The sequence below is a fragment of the Mobula hypostoma genome, chromosome 10 (genome assembly GCF_963921235.1).
Source record: "Mobula hypostoma chromosome 10, sMobHyp1.1, whole genome shotgun sequence".
Taxonomy (NCBI): domain Eukaryota; kingdom Metazoa; phylum Chordata; class Chondrichthyes; order Myliobatiformes; family Myliobatidae; genus Mobula; species Mobula hypostoma.
In genome coordinates this window covers 12,023,926-12,044,238 of record NC_086106.1, presented here as the reverse complement: position 1 = coordinate 12,044,238, position 20,313 = coordinate 12,023,926, and the positions used below count along the sequence as shown (strand labels likewise).

Here is a 20,313-nt window from a genome sequence, read left to right as displayed (position 1 = left end):
CAGGCGTACTGCTAGTGCCTTCTACAGTGAAGACAGTGCAAAATCCTCACTTAGTGTGTCCGCTATTTCCTCGTCCCCCATTACTACCTCCCCAGCGTCACTTTCAGCTGTCCGATATCTACCCTCGCCTCTCTTTTACTCTTTGTACTGTGCAAAAGTCATGGGTGATTATCCAACCCCCATTCTTCTGACTTCTTCCCGTAACCTTTGACACCCTTACTAATCAAGAACATATCAACCTCTGCCTTAAGTCTACCCAATGACTTGGCCTCCACAGCTGTCTGTGCCAATGAATTCCACAGATTCACCACTCTCTGGCTAAAGAAATTCCTCCTCATCTCTATTCCAAATGGACATCCCTCCACTCTGGAGGCTGCACCCTCTGTTCTCAGACTGTCCCACTATCAGAAACATCCTATCCACATCCACTCTATCGAGGCCTTCCGATATTCGATACATTTCAATGGGATCCTCCCCTCTTTCTAAACTCCAGTGAGTACAAGCCCAGAGCCATCAAACGCTCCTCATACATTAACCCTTTTGTTCCCGGGATCATTCTTGTGAACCTCCTCTGGACCCTCTCTATTTGCAACATATCGCTTCTCGGATAAAGGGACCAAAACTGCTCACAGATACTCCAGGTGTGGTCTGACCAACACCCTTATAAAGCCTCAGCAATCAATATCAGCCAGGACATAGAGTGATAAGGCTGGACGCACTGCACGTTACCGAGAGGATTTGAACTCGTCTTTACATGATCCCTGTGGTACATCAGCAAATCAGAAAAAAGGCAGCTGATTGACAAAACAAGAGTGAGGCAATATAATATTTAATTACAATAGTTTTTTTTGTGAATGATTTGTTCTTTTTTGAAAATAAAATTAATCAAAGTAGTAAGATTCTAGTGCGGGATTCAGATGCGAGAGGGGATGCAATTGGATATATTCAGAGACTTGGTTCCATTAGAGTTTGGAGTAAGTTACATCTCTGGGAGACTTTTTCTCCATTGCAGCTTCAGCAGACTTCACAATATCCTCAGTCTGAAGCATCGACATGTTCCACGTGGCCTGAGGGAAATCGAGCAAAGGTTTCCGTTAGTGCTGTTTGATGTGTGTGAGGTGGGTGGTGGCCACTGGGCTTCTGAGACATATTGATATAACTGGTGATAACACACACACACATATAAATATATTAGTGTAAAATGTGCACATAAGTATACATCTTTTCTTAGTCTGGTGTCAAATGCCAAAAAAGCTGTATATCAAAGAAAGAAAGCAACACACGTCAAAGTTGCTGGTGAACGCAGCAGGCCAGGCAGCATCTCTGGGAAGAGGTACAGTCGATGTTTCGGGCCGAGACCCTTCGTCAGGACTAACTGAAGGAAGAGTTAGTAAGAGATTTGAAAGTGGGAGTGGGAGGGGGAGATCTGAAATGATGGGAGAAGACAGGAGGGGCAGGGATGGAGCCAAGAGCTGGACAGGTGATTGGCAAAAGGGATATGAGAGGATCATGGGACAGGAGGCCTAGGGAGAAAGAAAAGGGGGAGGGGGAGAAAAAACCCAGAGGATGGGCAAGGAGTATAGTGAGAGGGACAGAGGGAGAAAAAGGAGAGAGAGAATACCTCTCCTTATTATTAAATAAGTTGTACTTGCTTGTTCATTCCGCATTATTATATCTGGACAGTTATTATGGATTTTCCTATCTGTAATAACTGATGGTTCATAACATAATTTGCGGTATTCTGATTCCAAAACTGGATCAGGCTTGTATTCATAGTAAGGTGTGATTTCATTTATGAGTTTGTATTTTAGGGCAAGCTTTTGATGGAAGATGTTTGCCACTTGATTGTTAATAATGATAATATTATTTCTTCCTTTTTGTATTTGCAGTTTGTTGTTTTTTGCACGCCTAAGATGGTGCGGTCTTTCATTGATCCTATTATGCTCATTGTTTTATTATGGATTAACTTATGTTGTTCGTTATATGTCTCCCCTCTCGCTGTGAAATGGGGACACCCCTTTTTCCCTTATTAGAGAGAGAGAGCCTGTGGTATGTCGAATATCGGGTAAACGAGTAGTCTTTGGGGTACTGCAAGTCTGTGTCTTTATTGATGCTTTGCTGCACGCTTGAGTGCTCGGTGGGGGGTGCAGATGCTTTTTTTTTGCTGGGGGGAGTCGTTGCCTTGCTGCTGCTTGCACGTGGGTGGGGGGAAGCTGGTGGGGGGGCTTTGGGGTCCTAACATTTAACCGTCATTCATTATTTGGGGTGATCCACTGTTTTCGTGGACGTTTGCAAAGAAAAAGAATTTCAGGATATGTATTGCATACATTTCTCTGACATTAAATGTACCTGTTGAAACCTACTGAATAGCCAATAGGATTTGTCTTATTAACACTTTGGCCGATCAGAATGGGTAGCTATTTTTTTTCTACAGAGAGCACGGGAAGGAAGAGGCTTTCAGGAAAGAAGGGGAAAGACGGCTCCCTTTGTCCTGATCGTGTGTCGGCGCCTCCGGCGCGCAATTTGGAGCTCGATCGAATGATCCAGCGCTCAGCCGTCCCCGGAGAGGACCAAGAGCGCGAGAGCGCGAGCTGTCTCACGGAGAAGAGACCACAGCTCACGAGCGGCTCCACTTCGAAGCGTCGAGGCGATTGTGTGGGCCACAGAGACCACGGGGTCGACGACGGTCGGTAGCCGGGTCGGCAACGTGGAGGTCACTCTTCGCGGAAGGTTCATGCAGCCGCTCTCCTCGATGCTGACCGGCGGGGGCGGGGGGCGGGGAATGGTTTTGAAATATGATTATTGGACTGGAGTTTATATCGGTCTCCTTCAGTTTTCAGTGCTTTCTTTCTTGTTGCCAATTGACAGACGGGTGATATTTACTTTGTGTGAGAGGGAGGGGTATGGGGGGGTTGGGGTCTAACGTTCTTGCTGGTGTCTTTCTGTGCGGACGATCTGCTAGTTTTTGTGTGTGAGAGAGGGGTATGGGGGGGGTTGATGCATTTGTTGTTTTGTTTGCAGGGGGAGAGTCAGGGGTTTGACGTTATTGTCGCTGGTTTTTTTTGCTAGGGAGGGGGTTGGGGTTTGATGTTCCAGCGGCCATTTTACATGCGAGCAATCTGTTAGGTTTCTGAGTGAGGGAGGGGGTGGAGGGGTTGTGGGTTTTGTTTCTTTTTCGTGTTGGGGTGGGGGGCGGTTGATGTCTGTATTTCCTGGCTACCCGGAGAAGATGAAGCTGGAGCTGCAGTCCCACGTTGAGCTCAACACTGACTGGCAACTCCTGCGACGTGGCTGGTGCTGAACTGTATTGGTCTGCCGATCCTTTGGGCTCAACAGGTGGGCAGGGAGGGGGAGTTTGCCACATGGGCAGCAGCTTGCTCTCCACTTCGTACTGCCCAGGCTTGCGTATCTGGACAGCTGGGAAGCAACATCCATCGTCAACCCTGACCGATGGAAGCCTCCCATGATCTAATTTATGGCACGTCTTCACCAGTGAGGTGTCATCCTAATCTTCAGTGACACAGACACTCTTTTGGCAAAGCGGAAGCTGGGGGTGGAGGGGGGGGAGACGGGTAGAGGGTGGTGATGAGACGTCAAGGTCTTTGCTCTGCGATATGGCACTTCATCGTTAACCATGTACCGGTACTCACAATGTAATCCAGGCCTTCCTTGACCGAGTGATCCCGGGAGTAGATCATGTTCAGCTTAGTTCCCTGCACGGCCAAGGGGCTCTTGCTGGAGATCTCAGAAGCCAAGTCAAAGGCACCGTCCAACACGGCTTCCTTGTCTTTGAAGACTCGGCTTTGGACAAAAAGAGAGAAGTTAAGTTGGTGACATTTGGCCTGGTTGTGCAGAGCAGATCCAACAGCACTGTCCATTCTTATACTAGGTGATGGGGGCGGTGGGGGGTGGAACCAGGGATGTCAGCTTCAGTCTTACTCGATATGCAGCCTATTGTCTCCTCTGGGTCCTCTCCTCCTTCCCTTTCTCCAATGGCCCTCTCCTATCAGATTCCTTATTCTCCAGCCCTTCACCATTCCCTCCCACCTGGTCTAACCTTTCATCTTCCAGCTATCCTCCTTCTCCTCCCCCCACCTTTCTTTATTCTGGTGTCTTCCCCCTTTCTTTCCAATCCTGTTAGAAGGGTCTCGGCCTGAAACGTTGACTGTTTATTCATCTCCATGGATGCAGCCTGACCTGCTGAGCTCCTCCAGCATTGTGTGTGTGTGAGTTACTCTGGATTCCCAGCATTCTGTGGGGAGCAGCACCAATGTGGGGGTCGAGAAATAGATGAGGGTGGGACCAAAGTGTGTTTGTCCATCGTCAACGTCGGTGAGGACCTCGACACCATTATGATGGTGTTGAGACTAGCGCGTGATTTGGATTTAAGTGAGGGAGATTTGCGCAGCGTCAGCCTCACTCTATCTTCCCAATTCCCGTCTGAATCCAGTGGCAAGACAGAGTCCAGATGGCTGGAGATGGGACTAGGCGCAGTGGACGACCAGGGCGTCTCCTGTGTCTTGTCCTGCTCCAGGGACCGAAGCTGGACTGAGACAAGGACAGTCCTGCACACTGCGCAAAGAGCCGGGTGTGGCTTGAGCGATGTAGGACCACTGGACTTGGAGGCACCCTCCTGCCAATCACGTGCTTTGTGCGGCTGTCGTTGATAGCGGGAAGTTCAACGCCCGGCTGATACACAGCAAGGTCCCAAAAACGTGACAATGAGCAAATAATCAGGGAAAGCCTCTGGCCATCGGATCTCAGGGAGAACCCTCCTCACTTTGCCAAGACAGCGGAGAGGGATCCACTGCATCGCAGAGAAGGGAATCAGGAGCCTCGGTCCGATGACTCACCTGACGGGTGGCACTTCTAACAATGCAGCTCTCCCTTGGTGCTGCAGCCAAAGCGATTTGTTCAGGTCGTGGGGAGGACCTCCAAGCCCCAGCAAGAGGGCCGCCAGCGAGCCACACGTAACTCTGGTCCACCGTCGTGGAGCAGATCACGAGGAGCGTGGGTACGCTCGGGCTGCGGATTCCAGCAGCAGCAGTAACCGGCTGGCCGGTGGTGGGGCGGATCCGGCCTCCCTTGCCCGGCGGCGGGGGAGTGACAGTCCTCGCGGGGTCAGGGCGCGTAAACATTAAGAGAGGGCGCTTACCTCACCAGCCCGCAGCGCACTGCTTCATCGGCCATCATCTTCCTCGCCGTGTAAACGAGCTCACTCACCAGGCTACGAGACACAAGCAGGAGGAGACCATGAAGCCGTACTAAGTTGTTCCCAAGTTTCCCAACTCTCCCACGTCACATAAATAGAGTTAAACGTATTAGAACGCTGATCAGGATGGGATAGTAGAGATCCTTCAGCTCACGATACCATACTGAGCTGTTAACCTGCTCTAAAATCCATCTAGCACTTCTCTCCACTATTCTTTCACCCAAGTGCCTATCTGAGGGTCTCTAAGTGTCCCTAATGTAGGTGTTCCCAAACTGGGGGCCACGGACCCCTCGGTTAATGGTAAGGCCCCAGGGCATTAAAGAAGGCTGGGAACCCCTGCCCTAATGTATCCGCCTCGGCCACCATTCTGGCAGTGTGCTCCATGCCCCTACTCCCCGTGTTGTCGGATCTCAGTTATTTTCGACCCCCAGGTTCTTTTAGGAGTTCAGGAATGAGCGAGATCACGATCATTTACTGTAAAGTTTAAACCAAGGACAGCTGCTAAGCAGGCCAGGAACGGTGATACAAAGCAGATGACAGACAAGAAATTAAACGGATTCAACACAGCGTGCTTGAAAAATCTATCCCCTTTCTACTCGAGGTAACAGCAGTTCCTCAGATAAGAAAATCCAATCCATGGCTACACAATTATAACATGTGGGTAACGTGCCGACACTTGGCCAGTGATGTTCCTACACTCAAACCGCCTGTTGGTGGGTCTGAACCAGATAGAGATTCACCTAACCTTATTAATCAAAAATTGATTAATGAAAAGTTGGAAAAATGAAAAGGGTGATAAACTGTTACGTAATTGCCTAGTAAGTGAAGAAAAAAGCACCACATACTGTGAAAAATACATGAGTTTGTTAAAAATACAAATTGTTAGATACAAAGTATGTCAGTAAAAAAAGAAACTATGATTAAAGCTATGATTTTAGTCCTTCATTAATTCAACTAACATCTTAAAAAATTATAAAAGAACAACTAATTCCAATAGTGTCAAGATCCTACTTTTGGCATTCCCCCCAACTTTCCTCCAAACACCTTAAAGTTAGGCCCCCTCATATTAGCCGTTTTCACCTTGGGGAAAAAAGTCTCCACTCTTATCACCTCTATCAAGTCGCCTCTCATCCTCCACCAGGTTACCAGGAAGTATGACGCCGGTCTGAGTCTCTGTCGCCTGCTGATTAATGAGATGAGGTGGATCTTACCTGGTTCACACTCATCAACAGTGTAGTTTGAGTCCAGGAGCAGCATGGGGCCTTTCTCCAGAGAACACAGCACCGTACAGGCCCTTCGGCCCACAATGTTGTGCCGACCCTCAAACCCAGCATCTCATATAACCCCCCCACCTTAAATTCCTCACTTCAGACAGGGGCGCATAGTTCACATCGGCTTTGAGGCACAACTCCTCGGAACCCAGCTCCACCGAACAACTGCTTACCACCCGCACTCCAACTGCCTGGTGGAATGCTTCCACAGGCACTCGAAGCCAGCCCTGTTGGCACGCCTCCGAGGGCCAGGCTGGGTTGACGAACTCCCCTGGGTGCTGCTTGGCATCCGCACGGCACCCAAGGAGGACCTGGCCGCGTCATCGGCCGAGCTTGTTCACAGTGCCCCGCTCATAGTTCCCGGTGAGAGGGCTGGGAAATTATTGAAGAACAGACTTCCAACCCAACAGGCAGCCTGCCACATCCGACTACCTCTTTGACTTCAGTGGCAGCGAAAGTTGAAAATTCAAAATAAATACATTATTAAAGTGCATTCTGTCACCCATATACAATCCTGAGATTTGTTTTCTTGCTGGCATTTACAGTAACACAATAGAATCGATGGAAGGCCTGCACCCAACAGAACGGACAACCAACGTAGAAAAGGCAACATACTGTCCTAATACAAGGAGGGGAAAACGGGAAAAATATTGAGAACATGAGAGGAAGAGCCCTTGAAAGTGAGTCCAAAAGTTGTGGGAACAGTTCAGTGATGGGGCGAGTGAAGTTATCCCCTCTGGTTTAAGAGCCTGATGGTTGAGGGGTAATGACCGTTCCTGAACCTGGTGGTGTGGCAGCAAGAATCTCATGCCCGGCGTGCCCTTTGCCCTGGCTCTTACATTCAGTCCCAGTTGAGAAGATGAAGAAATGTATAGCGGTTACTTTAAAACAAACCAAAGCCGCTGAGAGACTAAGGCAGGAGATGGACACCATACAATGCACTTCCAAATAGCGAAGCCCTGAAGTCGAAAAAGGTACGTTCAATCCTTCGTTATGAAACCAGCAAAGAGGAACGATCTTATAGCGATAAAAAAGTAATGGAACTCAATTAGCAATATAGGATCTTAGCATTCAAATCAGCGTAATTAAGCGGTCTAATAATATTCCAATTGGCGTTCTAGATGTATTCAAGTGTTCATCGTCCCAGTTAGCGTAGTAAGTGGTCGAACTAAATTAATTTCCAATAACGTCCCAATTAGCGCCCGATACGTATACAAGCTTTCTATTCAGCATCCCAATTAGCGTAGTAAGCAGTCAAGCTAAATTAGTGCTCCAGTAACATCCCAATTAGCGTTCTACACGTATTCAAGCATTCTAGTTACCGTACCAGTAATGTCCCAATTAGTGGTCACCAAAAAAAAATCATTCTCAGTTGCTTCGAACAAAACTAAACAACTAACAAAATGTGAACACATAACTACACTCATTTGCTTCTACAACTGTGTACATATATCTACTGATGCTTCCGGACACATCTTCAGTGATGTTCCTGGAATCATCGGGTGTTACGGATCTTTCAACGTCATACAACCTCCTCCAGGTGACCCAGCCGGGGTTGATCAGACCCCAGCTTGTGTCCAGATGACTAGCTACTTATGACTCCATGGCTCCCCTCTTTTGAGCCACAGCCATCTTGAGGCCCTCTCTGCCGCATCGGTGGTACTGCGGATGGCTGTCCTCTTCCTCTCTCCCTCGATGCCCAAGATGCTGAAGGCTCTAACTAAAGAACAGGCTACGAATCCCCTACAACCAACCTCCACTGGGAGACACCTCGCTCTCCATCCAGCCTGCTGACAGTTGCTGACCAGTCCTGCGTACTTGGAGAGCTTCCTTTCAAAGGCCTCTTCCAAGCAATCTTCCCATGGGACTGTCAGCTCCAGCAGCACCACTTGCTTAGTAGACTCAGACACTAGGACAATGTCTGGTCGCAGGGTGGCGGCTGCGATATGGTTGGGGAACTTCAGCTGCCCTTCGAGGTCCACCAACAGCTGCCAGTCCCTTGCAGAGGTCAGAATGCCTGCACATGTTACCACAATAAACACGCCATAAACTACAACACAGACTGAAAGTAGATACATGGCTCCTGTCAAATGCTCAGAGATGCTTTCAACTCAGTCAGCATTTCTTCCATCCTGTCCTGTCTTGCTGAACCAATTAATAGCTATCTACTAGTGCTCACAGCTCCACCCAGAAGACAGGTCCTTTGGCTCAGTGAGTCAGAACAATTTACACTAATCCTGCACTCATCCCATTTACTTACCCGACGTTCCCATCAATTCCAGCACTCACCTTTACACAAAGGGGGGATTAGTTTGGGATTGATACGGACTTATAGATAGGGAACAGAGTATTATGAATAATCAGTGGTTAATTGAGCAAAGTAACACTACAAGGGCCCGGTGGGGAAGGACCACAGTTTAGGGTTCTTCCCCCATGGGAGTGGGAGGGGTCGGGTGGTGGGGAGTATACCCCTCCACAATGGTGTGGTAAGGTGACCCAACGGATTGCCACGTGGGTGGCCAAAAGTATGGATATCTAGAGAGCATAAGGGAAATGTATGTAAAGGATTGAGAGGCATTGAATGGTTTATTGTATATAATTTTATTTTTGAATAAAGTATATTTTGAAATTAAAAAGCAGTATGGACTTTCACTGCAGCTACACACACAGCAGACAGCATCAATGGAAGAGACATTCACTGCTCACATCTGGTGAGCCTTAAGGGTAACAAAACTTGACGTTGATTAGATCAATTCACACAAGGGGAGGAACTCTGATGAAAATGGGAGCTAGCAAATGTTTAAACCTTATCTAACAAATTGCTTTAAAAAAGTAACTTTCCAAACTTTCACGCTGTGGAAACAAAGCTTTCTCAAACAAGCAGGCTCCGAGTGGTTAATCTTGTAATCTGTCCACTGTTCAGTTTCCAACACAATTACAGTGTGAAATCTGCTTCAAGTTTGTGGGAATTGGAGGAATCTGGGTGGGTAACGAAAACCTGGATTTTTATAAGTGTTCTTCATCACCTTCATGATGTGCCGTGTCGTATCTTGTGGTCGATCCTGGTCCTGGCAAAACGTTTCAACAGAAATGGTTTGCCATTGCCTTCTTCTGGGCGGTGTCTTTATAAGACGGGTGATCCCAGCCATTATCAATACTCCTCAGAGATTGTCCTCCTGGTGTCAGTGGTCGCATAACCAGGACTTGTGATCTGCACCGGCTGCTTGTACGACCGTCCACCACCTGCCCCCATGGCTTCACGTGGCCCTGATCACGGGGCTAAACAGGTGCTACACCTTGCCCAAGGGTGACCTGCAGGTTGGCGGAGGGAAGGAGAGCCTTACACCTCCTTTGGCAGAGACATATCTCCACCCTGTCACCCTCTATATATGTTAGTCACCAATAAATCCACAAAGGATTTGAGAACCACAAGGTGCTGAGAATGCAGGACCGGCAGTCACGGGGAGTGCTTTGAGAGGTTGGTCATGGTTAGACCTAACTCTGCCCGATCAAGGAACTGGACCCGCTGCAATTTGCCTACCAATACGATTCTTGGCTTCCTCATCTGGAGAGCACAGGCAGTAGGGATCAGTAATAATATCTCCTCTTTCACTGACGACGAACAGATGCAGCACAAGGATATGTGCTTAGCCTACTGCTCGACTTCCTCTATACACACGTTACTGGGTGGCTAGACGCACCTCAAGCGCCAACTAGAAATTTGCAAATGAAACCTACTGTTGTTGACAGAATCTCAGTCGGTGACAAGAAGGCGCACAGGAGTAAAATAGGTCGTCAAGTAGTGTCACAATGTCAACCCTGCACTCAACAACAGCCTCCAAGAGGACCACAATCTTGTCATAGGGTTTGGAGGCTTGCGTGCCTCAGTGACCCAGAGGGCTACGTTGCCTGGAGTCAGGGCTTTATGCTTTGGCTCTTGGTAGGGTCACCAATGCCAAACAGGTCAAAGGGCAAAGGCCAGACTCAGAGTGGTCCACCTGTCATCCAGATTCAGGGGTTCAGCTCAGGGCTAACAACCCTAACTGGCCAAACAAAGTTTTTACGGAAACAGCAATGAAGAATCCTTCTACATCTGAGTGTGACGCTATTCCCGGGTCTCCACCCGGGACTTGCGTGACTGACAGTAGTGAAAACCAAGAAGAAGCTACTGACACGATGAAGGAATCCCTGAACACTGCCAGAGATGGAGGAGCATCATTGATCTCCTAAACACCGGCGGCGTAACAGGCAGTAAATACTCAATATCAGCGAGGATGTATTGTAGACTTCAGGAAGGCAGAGTTGGGAGAGCATCACCAATCCTCACTGAGAGGGTGAGTTTACAAGGAGGGAGAGAGGAGAAGATGGTGGCGCAATGCAGCACGCGCGGCCGTTCCGAATGAATATCGATATGTGTAACTAAGGGTGCCGTGCATCAATCCGGATTTGATGGGGTCAGCCGTGAGAAGCACGGAGGAAAATCGGGAGAAACTTCTGAAATGCCCGCTTCGCTGCCACTGCTACTGTGCGATCGAGAGTCTCCGGAGGGGAAGGCCCCAAATCCTCGGCTTTGCCTATTGCCGGGGTCGAGGCGCTCGGCAGAGATGGTGCTCGGTGTCGGAGAGCTGGTCGGAGGCTCGGAGTTTTCGGACGGACTCGGAGTCGGACTGTGGTCGGATGCTTCCAGGATGCTGCATCAGCAAGTTGGCGGCGCTGGAGGTTCACCATCTGCGTGAGATGATGGGACTTTCGAGAGACTCTGAGACTTTTACCGTGCCCATGGTCTGTTCTTATCAAATTATGGTATTGTTTTGCACTGTTGTAACTATATGTTATAATTATGTGGTTTTGTTAGTTTTTAAGTCGGTTTGTCATGTGTTTTCATGATATCATTCTAGAAAAACATCTTTATCATTTCTTAATGCATGCATTACTAAATGACAATAAAAGGGGACTGTGTGTCCTCATAATCATAAATAAATCAGTTTCAAGTTCCCGGGTGTCAATATCTCTGAGGATGTGTCCTGGGTCCAATATCTTGATCTAATCACAATGAAGGCACGCCAGCAGCCATACATTAGGAGTTTAAAATTTGGTATGTCACCAATATTCTAGAAAATTTCCACAGATGAACAGTGGAGAATATTCTGACTGCCTGCATCAACGTCTGGTATAGAGGCTCAATTGTGCAGGATTGAAAGAGGCAGCAGAGTTGTGAACTCAGCTAGCTTCATCACAAACACAACCCTCACCATCATCGAGGACATCTTCTAAAGCTGGTGCCTGAAGACAGAGCCATCCCTCACGAAGGACCCTCACCGTCCAGGACAAGCCCTCTTCTCATTACTATCACCAAGCAGGAGATGCAGGAGCCTGAAGATTTTAGGATTAGCTTCTTCATCTCTGCCATCAGATTTCCGAACGGCCATGAATTCATGAATCTGGCTTGGTACGGTTCGAATGCCTAAATGCTCCTTTTGCATCACTTATTTTTCTTCAGTGTAACTCAAAGCAATTTGTTACATCTACACTGTACTGCAAAACGACAAATTTCATGACATGGCCACCAATGAGCACATTTACACGGAGCGCTGTTGCAGCAAAGCAGCATCCATCATCAAGGACCCCCACCATCCTGGCCATGCTCTCTTCTGGCTGGAGAAGGTACAGGAGCCTCAGGTCGCACGCCACCAGGTTCTGGAACAGTTATTACCCCTCAACCATCAGGCTCCTGAGCCAGAGGGGATAACTTCACTCTTTTGCACACTGGTTGTTGGTCGATATTTGTTGTGTGTGTGTATTCAGTGATTTTGTTCTGTTTCTTTGTAGTTGCTGTAAATTCCTGCAGGGTAGTATATGGTGAAGTATATGTGTACTTTGATAATAAATTTACTTTGACCTTTGAACTGTCAGTGATAATAGCAAACCAGAGGGGATAACTTCACTCAACTCTTCACCGAACTGTTTCCACAACCTATAGACTCACTTTCAAGGACACTTCATCTCATGTTCTCGATATTTATTACTTATTTATTTATGACGATTATTATTTTCTTTGCATTTGCACAATCTGTTGTCTTTTGCACACTGGCTGTTTGTCCGTCCTATTGGGTGCAGTCTTTCATTGATTCTATTGTGTTTCTTCTATCTACTGCGAATGCCCACAAGAAAATGAATCCCAGAGTTTTATATATGTACTTTGATCTTAAAATTTAATTTTGAACAATAAATCTGCTTCTGGATGAAGTTTGTCATACTTAAGAGAGGAGGTTCGATGAATAATGAAGGAGAAAGGTTAGACCGGTCAAAGTTAGATAACAAAGTTTGGGAGGAGAGTTGTGTGGCCCAGAAACACCAGCACGGATGTCGGGTTGAATGCAAACTCAATGTCACTTCTGGGATATCGTCACACTAACAAAAATGCGTATCTTAAAACAAAACAGGGCAAATTAGTTGCATAATTTTCTTACCGAGGAAAGCTGATCAGCGACATAGGGGAGGCTGGGTGCAGAGAATGAGACTGTCAGCAAAGAATTGGAGAGAGTCAACAAGGGAGAGCAGTCACAATGGTGTTAGACAGAGGGTGAGCGTGCAGTCTGGACAGAGATCAAGGATTAGTGACGGCAAAAGAGTACCTGGCATTTCCTATAGCTTTGGGGAGACGCTGCAACGTTCCCACATCAGCTGCCATTCCGATGTCCACCTCCTGGGCAGAAAGAGAAGTATTATTTATTTAGGGATACAGCACGGAATTGGCCCTCCCAGCCCACCGAGCCACGCCACCCAGCAACTAACCCTAGTCCAATCACGGGACAGTTTACAATGACCAATTAACCTACTAACTGGCGTGTCTTTGGACTGTGGGAGGGAAATGGAGCGCGTGATCGCCAACGCCCTGAGCTGTAATAGCGTCACACTAATCGCTACGCCACCACAAGACATTGGAGCGGAACCGGGCCATTCGGCCCATCGAGTCTGCTCCACCATTTCACCATGACTGATCCATTTCCCTCTCAACCCCAATCTCCTGCCTTCTCCCCGTAACCTTATGCGCCCTGACTGATCAAGAATCTATAAACTTCTACCTTAAATACACTCAATGACCTGGCCTCCACAGCCACCTGTGGCAGCGAATTCCACAGATTCACCACCGTGGGTGCCCTAAACTGGATGAAGCTCTAACTGGAAAGGACAGGATATGAACCAATAATTTTGTGTTAGACCATAAGACATAGGAGCAGAATTAGGCCATCTGGCCTATCGAGTCTGCTCCGCCATTCAATCCTGGTTGATCCTTTTTTTCTTTCTCCTCCTCAACTCCAGTTCCCGGCCTTCTTCACATAACCTTTGATGCCATGTCCAATCATGAACCTATCAATCTCTGCCTTATGGGTATGGGTAACCCTAGGTAATTTCTAAAGTAAGTACATGTTTGGCACAGCATTGTGGGCCGAAGGGCCTGTATTGTGCTGTAGGTTTTCTATGTTTCTATGTCAGATTACGAAGCCTGTAGGTCAGCATGTCTGGAGCCCCGGCCACGGACTGGAGATTGGAAGCCTGACGTCTGGATCTCTGGGGCCAAAGACTCTGGAGGCAGCCTGGGGGTGGGGGTGTGTGTGTCTGTATGTACGTGTGAGTGAGAGAGAGAGAGAGAGAGAGAGAGAGAAAGAAAGTAGTAAATGAGGTAAAAGTAAAAGTAGTACCCGACGCAGGCTGGGAGACCGCTTTGCTGAACATCTACGCTCTGTCCGCCAGAGAAAGCAGGATCTCCCAGTGGCCACACATTTTAATTCCACATCCCATTCCCATTCTGATATGTCTATCCACGGCCTCCTCTACTGTAAAGATGAAGCCACACTCAGGTTGGAGGAACAACACCTTATATTCCATCTGGGTAGCCTCCAACCTGATGACATGAACCTTGACTTCTCAAACTTCTGCTAATGCCCCACCTCCCCCTCTGTTATTTATTTATATACACACATTCTTTTTCTCTCTCTCATTTTTCTCCCTCTGTCCCTCTCACTATACCCCTTGCCCATCCTCTGGGTTTTCCCCCCTCCCCCTTTTCTTTCTCCCTGGACCTCCTGTCCCATGATCCTCTCATATCCCTTTTGCCAATCACCTGTCCAGCTCTTGGCTCCATCCCTCCCCCTCCCGTCTTCTCCTATCATTTTGGATCTCCCCCTCCCCTCCCACTTTCAAATCTCTTACGAGCTCTTCCTTCAGTTAGTCCTGACGAAGGGTCTCAGCCTGAAACGTCGACTGTACCTCTTCCTAGAGATGCTGCCTGACCTGCTGTGTTCACCAGCAACTTTTATGTGTGTTGCTTGAAATTCCAGCATCTGCAGATTTCCTCGTGTTTAATGGCCTGGTTTTGCTACTGCTGTTCTGTTTAATTGCTGCTGTGGCGTGTGCTGTTCTGGTAAAGGTTAGCAATGCAGAATGTGTTGCCCGCAGCAGACCACAAGTTGTGTTGGTTGTTAATGCAAATGACACATTTCACGGTATGTTTCTATGTACGTGTGATAAATAACTGAATCTGAACAAGTCGTGGTGAATAATTCTGAAGAAGATGAGGGAAAGGCTAGGTAACGCATTCTGACGAGCCTGTTTGGTGCAGAGGAAATTTTTCAGAGATCACTATGGTCCTTGTTTGGGACTTCCTGCTCTTCCAGATACCCCCTGCTGAAGATGCACTTTATTATCGGCTTGACCATACGGTATTGTGCAAATTTTTAGGCACATATATATAGCTAGGGTGCCTAAGACTTTTACACAGCACTGTATTTATCAATGTGGAGCAGACAGCGAGCTTGTAAATCTGGCAGGAGCAAAGCATGTTGGGAATGGCGGGAGTGGTGCACCATGGGAGGGGTGTGAGACAGATGGCAGAGAAGGAGCTCCAGGGGCGGGTGTAGACGCACCCGGCCCTGAGGCACCAGGCAAAGTCATTCGAATCCAAACAATTGCTTTACTGATCATTATGGAATATCTCTCTGGTGCTTCCCTCTCCCTTGCCCTTTTCCCAGCCATGATTCCCCTGTCCCTGCCCCCTTCCCACTCTCAGTCCACAATAGAAACCCATATCAGCATCAGGATTATCACCACTCACATACATCATGAAATTTGCAGTACATAATTTGCAATACAGTGCGATACGTAAAATTACCATAGTACTGTGCAATATTCTTAGGCACCCTAGCTCTCTCTCTCTAGATAGATAGATGGATACATAAATATGTGCCTAAGACCATACTTCTCCTCGCGATCGCTCTCACTGGAGTCTGGATCTACGCAGAGGTCTAAAAAGAGGAGAAGAGAAGCTGAGGCTTGCTGCTGAAGAAAAGCGCACTCGTCGGAAAAACATCACCGAGATAACACTGGAGGACAGCGCCTTCAAGTGCAGTCGCTGTAGCCGAGACTGTCACTCCCGTGTGGGACTCTACAGCCAGACAGACGCTGCTCTGACACAGACTGAAGCAAGACCTTCCATGGTCTCGTGAGACCAACGGATGCCACCAAGACAGTACTGTATATTCAGATCTAGGTTCAACAAGCCTTGGATTATCTACCCTGCTGTGCAGGAGGAAAAGGTGGTGGAAGGTGTTACCGGGAAACTATAGCTGAGATGCATTGTTCCTGACTGAGGGCAAGGCAGCTGTTTAGTGGCCAGGTACCAGCAGTGGCCTCATGGTGGCGCTCTTGCCTCTCTTTCAGAACTCGGCAAGTTCAAGTCCAGCCCCAGGAGCGGCAGGCCGGCACTCCCAGTGCAGTACAGAGCAAATCCTCTGCTGTCACAGGCGCCATCTTTCAGCGCCTGTTTCCTGCTGCCTGGGGTATCCACTGTGAATAGGAAACCTCACCTGCAGCTCCTGTGACTGCTACTGAGATAAGGTGTGGGGTCTAACTTAGAAAGCACCACCACACCCCCCCCCCCATAACGATCACTGTGCAAGTGCAAAAGTTCCACATCTCTGAACACCCACTGGGAGTTCAACTCAGCAAACAGACACGCTCACCTTCACTTGGAACCAGGCATCTTGTGAACACAGACGGATGTCACAGGCTGTAATCAAATCCACGCCTGGGAAGGAGAGAAAGAGAGGGAGCGAGAGACAGAGGTGGGGGTTAAAAACAGAGAGGGGGAGAGACAGAGAGAGGGAGAGAGACAGGGAGAGAGACAGAGGGGGGGAAGAAACAGAGAGGGGAGAGACAGAGGGGCGAAGAGAGAGGGAGGGAGAAGCAGAGGGGGAAGAGAGAGGGAGGGAGAAGCAGAGGGGGAAGAGAAGAGGGGGAAGAGAGAGGGAGGGAGAAACAGAGGGGGAAGAGACAGAGGGAGCAAGAGGCAGAGCAGGAAGAGACAAAGGGGTGAAGAGAGAGGAAGGGAGAAACAGAGGGAGGAAGAGACGGAGGGGAGAAACAGAGGGGCGAAGAGAGAGGGAGGGAGAAACAGAGGTAGGAAGAGAAGAGAGCGAAGAGAGAGGGAGGGAGAAACGGGGGGGGACAGAAGAGGGGGAAGAGAGAGGGAGGGAGAAACAAAGGGGGAAGAGACCAAGGGAGCAAGAGGCAGAGCGGGGAGAGACAAACGGGGAAGAGACAGAGGGAGGGAGGAGACATGGGGAGATTGGGCGAGAGGTAGGGAGGGAGAAGATTGGTGCTTACGTTGCCACATGTACTGAGACACAGTGAAAACCTTGTTTACACGCCATCGAGACAGTTCGTCAGATACAGAAGTGCATCGAGGTGGTAGGAGGCAGTTACAGAAAAAGTGCTGTGCAGGCAGACAAATAAAGTACAAGGAGATTGGGAGATGAAGAATTCACCTTCTTGGTGTCCGAGAGATCCAGTAACAGCTGGGTGGAAGCTGCCTTTGAGCCTGCTGGTGTGTGATCTCAGGCTTCTATACCTTCTGCCCGATGGGAAGGGGGAGATAGGAGAATGCCTGTGTGGGAGGGGGCCCCATGAAGGATTTGGTCCCTGCATTATGAATTGTTGCTCGCAGGACTTCTCCCTGGAGATGGTGCAGACGGTGGCTGTGTGGGCATTATCCGTACAGCAGCATTATAGTTATTAGGAGAGGCTGGTTAGACAGGACTAGTCTCCTTTGGTACAAAGGAGGTGAGAGGGACGGTTAACTAGGGTTATAAGAGGTTGAGACAGAGGAAACAAGGAAGGTCTCCCTTCACTTGACATAGAGGTTAATAATGGGGGAGAGCTTAAAAAAAAGTTAATTGCTGGAAGTATTTGGGAAAGGGGAAAAGCCATTTTCACCCAAGCAGTGGTGAGTGTCTGGAACGGAACAGAAAGGGTCACAAAGCAGAGAGCTGGAACGTGGGAGTGGGAAGTTCTACTTAGAAAGGAAACGACGGGCTGAATGGACGCCTTCTGACTCGAACGTTCAGTGTCTTACTGCGCAGAAACAGACCCTGCAGTCCAGCTGGTCCGTGCTGACCGAGGTGACCCACCTAAGCTCGTCCCCTTTGCCTGCCTTCTTGCTTCTTAAGGCCATCGCCCCGAGACCACCAGCAGCAGTTTGCCAGAGGCCTCTGTCCTGGGCCGAAGGTCGATCGGCCTTGTGGCTTCTTCTCGACGTCAAACATCTAGGCCGGGGGTTCCCAATCTGGGATCCACAGATTCCTCGGTTAATGGTAGGGGTCCATGGCATATATATAAAAAAAGGTTGGGAGTCCCTGTTCTCGATGGAGGTCCTTCCTCTCCCAGCAAATAAGGTCTCTGGGGCTTCTATTGGTGTTTCTGCAGCTCTTGGTTTTTATGGGATATGGTTGCTTGGCCCATGTCTAAACCCTCCTCCATCCACAGCCAGGCTTGGGACCATCCTTGGCAGGGTTCCATTTGCCTGTATTTGACGCATATCCCTCTAAAATTCCTATCCATGTCTTTTAAATGTTGCTGACGTGCCTGTCTCACACACCTCACCCCACCTGTGGTCCACCGACTGGAAGAAAGGATTGTCTTTCGGGTTGCTTTCAAATCCCTTACCTCTCACCTAAAACCCACATCCTTTAAACAGAGAAACATAGAGAACAGGTGCAGGAGTAGGCCATTCGGCCCTTCGAGCCTGCACCGCCATTCAGTTCAATCATGGCTGATCATCCAACTCAGAACCCTGCACCAGCCTTCCCTCCATACCCCCGATCCCCGTAGCCACAAGGGCCATATCCAACTCCCTCTTAAATATAGCCAATGAACTGGCCTCAACTGTTTCCTGTGGCAGAGAATTCCACAGATTCACCACTCTCTGTGTGAAGAAGTTTTTCCTCATCTCGGTCCTAAAAGGCTTCCCCTTTATCCTCAAACTGTGACCCCTCGTTCTGGACTTCCCCAACATCGGGAACAATCTTCCTGCATCTAGCCTGTCTAATCCCTTCAGAATTTTATATGTTTCAATCAGATCCCCCCTCAATCTTCTAAATTCCAGAGAGTACAAGCCTAGTCGATCCAGTCTTTCATTATATAAAAGTCCTGCCATCCCAGGAATCAATCCGGTGAACCTTCCTTGTACTCCTTCTATGGCAAGAATGTCTTTCCTAATTCTAGTTCTAGTCTCACCCAACCTCAGCAGAAAAATGCTGCTCGTGTTTACTACTGCTATAGCTTCGATAGTGTAGTGGTTAGCACAATGCTGTACACAGGTTCACAGGTTCAGTTCCTGCCGCTGCTTGTGAGGAGTTTGTACGTTCTCAGTGACCGTATGGGTTTCCTCCGGGTGCTCTGGTTTCCTCCCACAGTCCAAAGGCCGACCGGTTGGTAGGTTAACTGGTCATTGTAAATTCTCCAGTGATTAGGCCAGGATTAAAATCGAGGGATTGCCGGGCGGTATGGCTCAAAGTCTCAATTTTTAAAATTAATAAAAGATCATTTTTTATCCCTTATCAAATCTTCCCTCATTCTCCTATGGTCCAGGGAAAAAAAAAGCCCTAACCATTTCAACCTTTCCCAAAACTCAAGTCCTCGAGTCCCGGCAACATTCTCCAGCCCCGGGAAAATGAGAGTGTGCATTCACCCTGTCTACAGTATGCCTCTCATGATTTGATACACCTCCATAAAATCACCCCTCATTCTCTTGCACGTCTAGTGACTAAAATCCCAGCCAGCTCAGCCTCTCCTTCCGTAACTCTGTGCCTCAAATCCCAGTGATATCCCCATAAATCTCCTCCATACTCTCTGCAGTTTAACAGCATCTTTCCTTTAGCAGGGGGACCAAATCTGAACATAGTATTCCAAACACGTCCTCACCAATGTTGTGCAGACCTGCGATGTAACATTCCAACTTCTAGACTCTCCGTCCTAATAGATGGAGACCCAGCGCGCCAAAAGCCTTCATCACCACCCTGTCTACCTGCCCCTGGTTTCTCTGGTTTTCTGATGATTGAAGAGAGTGTGCACTCACCTGCCCCGATGCAGCCACTGTGAACTGCAGCGATGACGGGCTTCGGGCACTGCAAGAGAACACAAGGCAAATCTACGATCAGTGGGCAGGCAGGAGCAGACGTTCTCACACCATCCGGAGTTCCCGGCAGACGTGCAGGAATTCTCCTGCGCTTTGAGGAGGGATCAGAGTAGGAGGTCATCTCCTACGCCGACTTGTGCGAAGTACAAGCTTGGGAACAGCGGCCAGAACGAAAAAGTCAAGCTTATTGTCGTTTAACTATATACATATATACGGTCAAACGAGACAGCTTTTCTCTGGACCAGGGTGTAAAGCACACTAGTACTCACAACACACAATAATTTATGAAAGTAAGGATAAAATCTACAGATTAATCACGCACAAAGAAACAAACTAAAGTGCATAAATTAAATATT

At 48.4% G+C, this 20,313-nt stretch overlaps 1 protein-coding gene across 1 annotated transcript in view; it reads right to left on the bottom strand.

Annotated features, from left to right (window-relative positions):
- Positions 1–793: 793 nt before the first annotated feature.
- The window catches only part of ech1 (enoyl CoA hydratase 1, peroxisomal), a 34,923-nt gene continuing 15,403 nt past the window's right edge, over positions 794–20,313 (bottom strand). Inside the window, exons 5-10 of the mRNA XM_063060002.1 lie at positions 19,898–19,946; positions 16,506–16,570; positions 13,119–13,189; positions 5,156–5,227; positions 3,651–3,801; positions 794–1,067 (exon numbers count right to left, since the gene is read on the bottom strand). Coding sequence (XP_062916072.1) covers positions 963–1,067; positions 3,651–3,801; positions 5,156–5,227; positions 13,119–13,189; positions 16,506–16,570; positions 19,898–19,946 — 513 coding nt within the window. The 3' untranslated portion in view covers positions 794–962. The remainder of the gene's footprint in view (positions 1,068–3,650; positions 3,802–5,155; positions 5,228–13,118; positions 13,190–16,505; positions 16,571–19,897; positions 19,947–20,313) is intronic.